Consider the following 10,473-nt stretch of genomic DNA (forward strand, 5'->3'; position numbering starts at 1 on the left):
TCTAATCGCCAATAGATAAGTTCAAAAAACAAATCAAAGACCGTCGGGTCAGGTTGAGAGAAATTACCTAAAAAATGAGTACGAAGTTAATTGCATTTAGTTTCTTTTCTTTTACTACCCGTATGAGACGGGGTCTATTTATGAGAAATCTAGTAAAAAAACTCACAAAGTGCTTTTGGAACTTATAGAATTTTAACATATGGTTGCAGGAATTCGCAGGATAAGGAACTTGATGAGGGATTAAGCCAGACCGTGTTAGATCAAGGATCAACGTCAAAAAGGTGTCATGCACATTAGAAAAAGGGGGTGCCTTTAGAGGCTTCACCTCAGGGTCGAATATATTGTAGTCGAATAGTTCCCTTAGAGTTGAGATTGGAGATAGTAAACTTTTATTTTGAATTTATCGTATCTGTTGTAAGAATTTTTTTAACTAGTAATACAGTTTGTTTTCAATTTAGTGAGTTTAAAATTTATTGATCAAATCGGGTTCATTTGTAGCACCCCATACCCGGATCCAGTGATTGGGTATTGTGAAGGTGTTACAACATCAACTGTGCCTTTAATACAACCAAGTTTACAACCCTAAGGTTTGAAAAAAAATGTCTTTAAAAAGCATGAGTTGACTTGAGTTGGTGTTGGACACAAAATTGCTCTGCAGTATTTGTCACCCTGTCAAGCTTCAGTGTCGCGACACACAAGCTTTAGTGTCACGACGTCCTCAGCAATAGGCACAATTTTGGCTTGGGAGTTCTCGATGTCATGACACAGATTACATGGTGTCACAACATCGTCAATAGTAGCCCTAGTTCTTTCACTTCAACCATCAACAGTAGAGTCATAACTTTGAAGGCTTGGAGTCGAGATCGGGGCTCAATTTCGCGACACAACACACCTGGTGTCGCGACATCCTTGGAAGATTGCTCCAGGTTGGTTTCTCGTTGAATTTTTGCTCCTCTGAGGTAATGGAGGATCGATGTCGCGACATCCTTACATTAGTGTCACAACACCCAAAGTATTTGATATTTTCCTCAAGGTTCGGTCATAGCCATTTCCTTACACACACTCAAATTAACCATTAAAGTCCTAATAGCATAGTTTTTCCAATTTGGGTCTCAAAAGGATTAAAACGACAGAAAACTATCATTAACACTAAAAAATAAAAGTCAACAAAAAGCATTAAAAAGACTCGTCAATTACTTGAGAACAAACTCATCAAGTGTTCGCGAGAGCCTAATTTGACATATCAAATTACGATAGATCAATTTCTTATTCTATTTCTATTTTGAAAGTATTTCAGAATAATAAATGTTTTCATGAGTTATTTTTGACCCATGTTTTCTTGAGTTTTATACTTTTTTGTTTGTTTACCATTGGTTAATAAGTCTTCACTTTTAGAAGTTTTAGTCTACTCTTGTAGCACTTTTTTCATCTTGCTTATGCATGTAATCTTACTGTGCAAGTGAATTTAGGGATGGTTTTTTCGTCGTCCTCTCTAGTTTTGTGGATGCTCGATTCTTTTGCTGATTTTGCCCACCCGTCGTTTTGGACCATCTACGGCTGGTTTTCTTATTATGATAGTTGCTTGCATTCACTCTAGATATGTCATGCTTGAGTTATAACAAAGTCGGTTGTTAACAAGTTGTAATGTTTTATTGATATTAAGGTTCAGCCTTTGTCGTGTTGATAAAGCTTGTCCTTCATTATCGATGATGGGTATTTATTGTTTTTTTTTTACTTGAATTGTATGGTAGTAGTTTGCAATGTTAATAGTCTCACATTGCTAACAAATTTAAGTATATAAATTATTTAAATATACAATTCTTTGTAACTTGAATAATTGACTTAAGTGCCTAGCCCACTGGAAAAGTGGACGGGTTTACCTATTGGGCTTTATATAAATATTTTAAAGGTTAAAATATGTGCACTTGAGGCTCTTGGATTTAATTGTTGGTGCAAATAATTTGAATATATATAATTTTTTTTTTATTTTCTGAAATAAATTATTATTTTTTATGTTTGAACAATTTTATTCAAATAGGCATAATTTCCAAAAAAAATCTTAATGAAAAGCACAGTTTTTCTGAAAAGTTACAATGTTATAGAAAAATGTAACTTGCGCCACAAGTTTTGTACTAAGTGTATACATATAAAACGCAAAATATCATTTTCACTATTCTATTTTTGTTGTTGTATTCTAGAGGCAAAATTAATAGTCTATTTATTTTCTTTTAATTTTCTTTTCTTGCACCATAAATTTCTTTCTTGTACTAAAATTGTTCTAACATTATATGGTTGTATTTATGAAATGAATTAATGAATTTTCCTTTAAAAACAATTATATATAAGCATGTGATAAATTTGACACTAACAAAGTATAGATAAACAAATAATACGCACTCAAAAAATAAATATATAAAATTCATAAATAATAAGGTAAATGTAAGTTTTGATATCCGAACTTAGTTTTAGAGTTCAAATTGGTACCTAAATTTTTATTGGTAAATGTATGTCAATTTGCCTTTAAGGTTAAATTTAATATCTAAAATTTACTTTGGTCCAAATAGGTATGTGAACTTGGCTTCTTGGTTAAAATTGGTACATGAATTTAGCTTTTTGATCCAAATCAGTACTTAATTATTTGGACCAATTTGAACTATAAAGCCAAGTTCAAATACCTAATTGAACAAAAAAATTAAGTATTAAATAAAGTTTAAGTACCTAAATAAATAACCTTAAATACCAATTTAAATCTTGAAACTAAATAAAATAAAATTTATTAACATATTATTAAGAATAAAATTATTTGAGCCCATAACAAGGAAATCTCAAAGAATCCTTGAGAAATAAAATAAATGAATCTTCTATTTTGATAAATTTTACTTTTAAAATGACATAAAATTATACTTAAAAATTATTTAAGCAGACAACACTAAGAATCTTTAGAAAATTCCTAAAGTGAAGTCTGAAAATCCTTTAGTCCGAGCCCCACCTCATGGATCTTGAGAAATTTTTTAAAATGAAAAAGAATTTACATTTTGAATATTTTTTAATCCACAACACCCCATGAATTTTTAGAAATTTTTGACAAATCACTTGGCACCTTGTAAATCTTTTTAAAAACCGAAATAAAATTATTTTTCGGGAAAAAAACCCCAATTTTATATTTCATGTTTTGGGAATAGACATATACACCACTCAATCACATACTATTAGCTACAATTTGATAGTAAAAACAAGAAAAAGAAAATCTCAAAATTTATACAACCAACACAAACTGCTGTAAAACTCCACAATTGTTAAGAGCAATCCATTGTGGGATTCACGCAAATTGAAATAAATCCGCATATACCAGAGTTTGTTTCCTTTATTCATGATGATGTTGCGGATGAAGGAGAAACAGTGAAGGGTTCTTGTTCTTCACAGGTGAGCATATCATGAGGACCAGCTTCTTCTCGGCCAACTCCCAAAAGGTCAAGGTAATAAAGGTAATGAGAGATCATATTGTTCATGGAATCACTATCACCTTGACCACAAACTTGGTCACCATAAAGAACATTCATGGTGGTTCCAAAACCTGGAACCCTCTTGGCCAAGGTGTCGTTCTTGGTTGGTTTCCAGTTGCCAACGAAAACGTCATGGGCTGAGGGTTGGTGTTTCTTCACCGGCGTCATCCACCTCCACATTGCTGTCTGGAAAGCCAAGGTTGCGTTGTCTTCTAAGTATTCTGGGTGGTTCAACAAGTCCACCTTCAAAGCCTCTCCAGTTTCCCCATAGTTGTAGTTCCAGTAGATAGGCAAGGCACCACGGCCATGATATGAGACTCCTGGTGTGCAAGGATAGGTGTATTTGTAGTAATCATCGCAATATATTTTGCTAGGGCTCATTTCTTTGTTGTAGCAAAGACCCCAAGCCAATGGTCCCCCGGTAGCGACTCCATAGCCACCTGAAATTATTATAAACCAGAGCCATTGTTCAAGAATAACAAACAGTTAGATAAGCCACATTCGTTTAACATTGCTCTTGGATGATCAAAAGTAATATTAAACACTTTTAACTAATCACATATTTACTTACATGAAGTTTTGCTGCCGACATGTCCAAGAAAAGCAGCGACTTCCTTCATATTCTGGAGCTTTTCCCCAGTGGTACCAAATCCATGAGGCTGATACTGAGCAGCAGCCGAAATGAAAGAATGGTAATCCCAGAACCCAACCGCATGAGCTACCGGCGTGTTACGCTTCGCAAAAAGGTCCTCAAACTGGTAAGTTTGGAAGTAATCAGAAATGGTATGGTTGCAACAATACTTTGACCACCCTTTACATTCCCACCCTTTGTCACACAGCTTCTTGCCCTTTACCATCTTCACCAATGGCTTCACAGATTCCTGGCAGTTGGCCAGTGCCATCAGCATTGCCGCCACTGAAAAAAGAACCAGCCATTTGGCTTCCATTATCAAAGATTCAAAGCAAAATGTGGTGGTTGTGGTTTGGGTTTGGAGTGGAGGAACCAACACTGGGAGTTTATAGTAAAGATTTGGGGAATGTTTTTGAGTGCTGCAGTGAAAGGGTTAGAAAGTGAGGTTAGAACTGATTAGGGGAAGGGCGATTTTCAGGGTTGATGACTGATGGGCACTCACACTCACACTAGTGTCAAGTTTTGCTTGCGTTTTATGCTTCTTAGAGTGAAAGCAACGAATAGCTTAAAGCAAAATGTTGATGTTCTATTCTTACTCTGCACACTTGGCTTGGCTTCTAGGATTCATTGGTTCGGTTTTAATCAGTTCTGGATGAGATAAATTTTTTTTTTAAATATGAGCTTAATTCAAATCGCCATCTTTATCGTTTTAGATTATTGATTAATTTATTTAAAAAAAAACAGTTTTATATAACCTTTTAAAAATTATGAACCGAAACCAAAACCAAACTAAATTTAATAAAATTGAACCATTTCTTTCCTCAGCCCTAGACTGGCTTGGACCTGGACCAGTTGGGGTTTTTTAGGATTCATAATTCATTGTACTGAAACTTTTGCTTTTGGGCCAAAGACTTCTCATGGGCTGGAAGGGGATAATGTCATATTTGATATATATACTTTTATAAAATGTTCAAAATGATATTTATATTTTGAAAATTTCTAATGTGATACTTGAACTATCAATTTATGTATTATTTGGTACTTTTATTTTCGTAAAGTGATACGTGTACTTTAAAAATATTCAATGTACATAAAATTAACACCCTGAATAAATCATATCAAGCCAATTTCTTTTCGAGATTTCGAATGTTGAGATGTTAGAAGACTATGGAAGATTTGCAGTTCTCATTGTTAAAAGAAATTTTCATCGATGTTGAACGCTGGTCTCGGTTCCATTTCATACGTTTTCGCACAACTTGGATTGAAGTTACAGGCGCTCCTTTGCACGCTTGGAACCTAGAGACGTTCAAAAGCGTTGCTAATTATTAGGGTGATTTTATTTCCATGGAGTCTAACTCGCTTAATATCGGCTAATCAGTTAAAACAAATTGAGGAACTCATTATTCCTGAATGTGGAGGTGAACAATTTCCGAAGTTGGGGATTCACAGCCTTTGAATCTGGAGGTGGACGTGCTAAATTCTCATATGGTCATTTTGATTTTGCTAAAGAAGATTCGTCTGGTGGTGGAAGGAGTTGAGAGGTTGAAGATACATTTAATGAAGAGATGAGGTAGTGACGAGAGGTTCTAGGAAATCAAAGGAATTAGCAGAGAACTTAGACCCGATTATTGCTATTGCCTCGAGAAATGATTAGAACGAGGCTTTGGGGAGCAACTCAACATCCATTGATTTCTCATCGAGAAAAAGGAAGGTGAGTGGTATTGGGTCTAATCACGGGTTGAAACTGGGCCAGAAGATTATTTTAGCAAGGTCACAAGATAAAATTATATATGATGCGGGCCAGTTTAATAGGACAAGTTTTGGGCCTTATTTGTTGAAGGCAAGTTCACACTTCGGTCACAATGAAATGGTGGGTTGCGGAGCAGATTTGAAAGATGTGTGTTAGGATCGACCCGATTAAGCAATAAGTAAAAAAAAATAGCGAAATAAATTGAGAAATTGAACGCACAAATTTAACATGGAAAAACCCTTCCAAAGAGGATAAAAAGCCACGGGTAAGAATAATTTTACTATAATGACAAAAGAACGAAGAGTACAAAAGATAGAGATAAAAACTAAACCCCGAAAGCCCAAAAATAAAGAACCCTCAAAACGTAAACACAAAACCAAACGTAAACACCTTGTTTGGTTGGGTGTAATGGATTAGCCATTACACCCCGAATCGGTGGCCCCACTGAATACAGCGTTTGGTTCGCTTTTTTCCCTAATACGGGCCTAATCCGTTGCGGACGGATTCCGCAGTTTGGCTGCTTCACCACCGATTTCTAATCCCTTGCAAAAGCAAAGATTAGGTAATCGGTGTCTCATTTACCCTCCCCTTGCCGAAATCAACTCCAGCCGACCCTCTCCCTCCCAACATCAACAGAAGGTGCCGGCGAACCAAACCTCTACTCGCTCCCGATTTCAGCCTTGCATCCTTCTCCGACTCGACGGTGTCAGATCTCCGGACGGCTTGAATCAGTAATCTCCGCCTCTGAGTAACCTATTTCTTTCCTCTCTGCATGCGATTGTTTCAGTTCTTGCCGATTATGGTTTTTTTTTCATTATTTGTTTGTTTGTCCTGAATTACAGGTTCTTTGCTCCAGCAGTTCTTCATCGGTCTCCTCTCTGATTTCCTCATTACAGGTTAGTTTCCGCCCATTGCATGTGGCTATACAATTGTTTGCAGTGGCTGTATAATTTATTAAATGTGGCTCCATTTGCTTGATCAGTCAGAAATGAAAACAAAGGACTATGAATGCTCATGTCCTGTTTGGATTTGTAGGCTTTTTGAGATTTTTGTTGAATAGAAACACTCTGATATTCTGTCATGGCTACTGCAATTTAACATGCATATAATGAGCTCTAGAATGACAGCATAGTCCTGGTTGCCATAAAATTTCTCGGTGGTTGTTTTCAAAATGAATCTAAACTAGACAGAGATTCCAACATATATATCTTGAGGAAGTACCAAAAAAAGAGATCATCTTTAAAACTGACTTGACTACTTCAACTTTGAATGCTTTGAAATTTTTGCTCACTGATAAATGTTTGAAATGGTGCTGTTAATTTGGTACTGTTAACTTTGAATGCTTTGAAATGTTTGAAATGGTGCTGTTAATTTGGTACTGTTAACTTTGAATGCTTTGAAATGTTTGAAATGGTGCTGTTACTACTTCAACTTTGAATGCTTTGAAATGTTTGCTCACTGATAAATGTTTGAAATGGTGCTGATAATTTGGTACTGTTAACTTTGAATGCTTTGAAATTTTTGAAATGGTGCTGTTACTACTTCAACTTTGAATGCTTTGAAATGTTTGCTCACTGATAAATGTTTGAAATGGTGCTGTTAATTTGGTACTGTTAACTTTGAATGCTTTGAAATGTTTGAAATGGTGCTGTTAATTTGGTACTGTTAACTTTGAATGCTTTGAAATGTTTGAAATGAATTAACACCCAAGTACATTTACTGCTAATTTGATCTCCAAGTTGGTGTGGAATTATGAAACTAAGAGAGTTTTTTTCCTATATGTTGATTTTATACGTTTCACTCTTTTTGAAATATTTAGCTGATAAGGTCTCCTTCCACTGTATCTGCTTCTGGCCATATATGAGAAACTAAGAAAACCCTTTCTTATTCGACTATATATATATATATATATATATATATTGAAGTGAAAATGAAGCCATGACCTGTACCTCCAGTTGATGGAACCCAAGGAAGATAAATTACCCAAAGCTTTCTTCATTACCAAATCTCTCATTTTACTTTTAAAAGTTTTAAATGATCTGTCAAACTTATAATCTGTCAACGCATGGTTCGAATTCCATACCCGAGAATCAAATTGGGTTGGTCGAATCCCATGTCCTAGAGATTCCATAGACATACGTCAATTATAGTTCTTCGAGGGTTGGCAACACATTTGTAGTTTTCTTACACTATTCCATTCACCGAGAGTTAATATCCACACATAATAATAAGAATCCATTTGCGTCACATATATACACCCACTACATTTAAAGAAAACTATCTAAATAAAATTTTATCACTTACTTCGAATGAATTTCTCAATATTATTGTTGCTTTTTAACATGTCTTCACAACAATCACTAGCAAGGAACCCTTTGGAAATTGTCACCTAAAACTTTGAGTTTGATTTTCAAAATCCACTCTTGTATCTTACCTCAACATTTATGAGAAAAATTCGATTCAACTTGAAAAATTAATTTTTTTGAGTTAATCAATTAAATTATTCAATTTTTTGAGTTAATTGAAAAAGTAATTTGAGTTTTGAGTTCGATTCAAGCTAAATTTAAAACTTTAGTACCAATTCTTGTATTAATATCAATTATGATAAAAATATAACGATTTTGATACTTTCAAAGATCTCGTTCAAATTTAAACATTATTAAAATAAATTGAGCTAACTTTAAGCTCAAATAAAAATTTTATTTATGTTATTTAAGGTATATGAAAATATAATTAAAATCATTTTGATTATATAATATTAATATAAAACTATACATTTAAATCCAAAATATAAATAAAACATGGCATAACAATTAAAATTTAATATTAATAGAAAAACATATTTAATATTATATTTATTATTTAAATTTTTTGTCCATAATATTTTTAACTGTGTGTTATAAATTATTGTTTGGTTGATTGATAAAGAAATGAAATTAAACCCTAAACGATATCATTTAATAGATACTTTTTTGCTTCGTGTGTTCTAAATTTGTGGTGTTTATTTTTTTTTATATTGTGTAATTGCAACTTCAATTCTTTGATAGTGTGTTCTAATTTTAATGTGTTGCAGTAATGGCTCGTCTGCATTTAATTGCACAAAATGTGAGGCGTAAAAGAATTGGTATTGCAATTACAGTTTGAATTGATTTGTTGATGTTACTTTAGGTATCTAGTTTATGAAACTTTGGTGGTGTTTGATTAAAATTCTGTATTGTACTAAACTTTGTTGAATTATAATTTAATTATCTTTTCATTCAGGATGTTTTATAAATTTAAATTTATATCAAACTAACGATATAATATTATAAACTGTTCACCTTTTGATTCATGATATTAAAAATAGTAAATAATGTTAATTTGTTTATTTTCTTAAGATAAATACGTCAGGTGTTCCACAATCACATGCTTCTTCTCAAGCTTCTCGATGAAGCAAAAGAAAATGGGTTCCAGAAGAAGATGCAGCCTTGGTTTCTTGCATGGTGGATTTGCACAATGTAGGAACATTTAATGCTGATACCGGGTTTAAAGTCGGTTATTTGAACGAGCTAGAGAAAATGCTAGAAAAGGCTTTACCAAGAGTAATGTTGAAGGCGAAACCAAATATTGAATCTCGGATTAGGTGCCTAAAAAGGGAATGGCCAGTCGTCTATGACATGCTTAATGGCCAAAACAATAGCGGCTTTGGTTGGGACGAGCATAGGCAGCTCGTTGTTGCTGAAGTGCAGTTTGGGAATCCTATGTAAAGGTAAAATGTATTTCAAGTATTTATTTGTTTTTTTTACAAAACTTATAACTAATATGATTTCCTCATTGTTTTTAGAGTCACAAAGAAGCCTCTCATTTCAGACATCGTTCTTTCCCTTACTACAACCAGCTTACTGCCATATACGCAAGAGATCGAGTGACTGGGAAAGACGCTCAAACAGCTGCTGATGTTCTTGAAGAAATACATGCTAAGGATGTACGTACTACAGATATGAATGAAGAGAGAAACACATTCTATGACTACGAAGCTGACGTCTCTTTAGACGACATGGATGTTTCTGGTATAGATCCGCGAGGAGATAGAGACCAAGGGGGTTCCTCATCTTCAAACAAGAGAAAGAAGAAATCTGATGCTCGTGATAATGTGTATTCTTCATTTGATGAGGCTGCCACTTTGTTGGGGGAAAAAATCCAGGCCGTTGGCGATCAAATCAGTAGGAGTATTACCTTCGAGGTGGTAGTTCAGCAGAAGTCAGAAGAACATCAAAAGATGGAAGAGAAAGCTTCAAATTTATATTCAGCCTTATGGTCAATTGAAGGTTTAACCGATGATCAGCGGTATGATGCTTTGAGTAAAATTCCCGATCATCCAACTCAAATGATCGTTTTCTTTAGTTTACCTTCTGTTGCCCGATTGGAATGGGTCAGAAGATTTCTTTCTCACCATTAAATATCAATGTTCAAACTTTTTGATGTTGTAAAACTATATAACATATGGATTATGATGTACAATTTCATTTTCATCTAACATTTTCTTAATATAAGTTAATTATGTTTATGCGAATATAATTCTCAAGTTATATATTGATTTTAGTAAATTC

At 34.1% G+C, this 10,473-nt stretch overlaps 1 protein-coding gene across 1 annotated transcript; it reads right to left on the minus strand.

Moving 5' to 3' along the window:
* Positions 1 to 3,131: 3,131 nt before the first annotated feature.
* LOC105777840 (chitinase-like protein 2) lies at positions 3,132 to 4,510 on the minus strand. Its single transcript, XM_012601337.2, has 2 exons — positions 4,075 to 4,510; positions 3,132 to 3,943 (listed from the first exon to the last, which is right to left on the minus strand). Exons 1-2 carry the CDS (start codon positions 4,448 to 4,450, stop codon positions 3,369 to 3,371), a joined length of 951 nt encoding a protein of 316 aa, XP_012456791.1. The 5' UTR covers positions 4,451 to 4,510; the 3' UTR covers positions 3,132 to 3,368.
* Positions 4,511 to 10,473: the final 5,963 nt, after the last annotated feature.

This window comes from Gossypium raimondii, chromosome 10 (assembly GCF_025698545.1).
Source record: "Gossypium raimondii isolate GPD5lz chromosome 10, ASM2569854v1, whole genome shotgun sequence".
NCBI classification, from domain to species: Eukaryota; Viridiplantae; Streptophyta; class Magnoliopsida; order Malvales; family Malvaceae; genus Gossypium; species Gossypium raimondii.

Bases quoted from the DNA above. Each gene is read 5' to 3' on its own strand.
- LOC105777840 (XM_012601337.2), bottom strand. From the start codon at position 4,450: ATGGAAGCCAAATGGCTGGTTCTTTTTTCAGTGGCGGCAATGCTGATG. The intron at 3,944-4,074 runs GTAAGTAAATAT...TAATAATTTCAG, and splicing joins TGTCGGCAGCAAAACTTCAT to GTGGCTATGGAGTCGCTACC.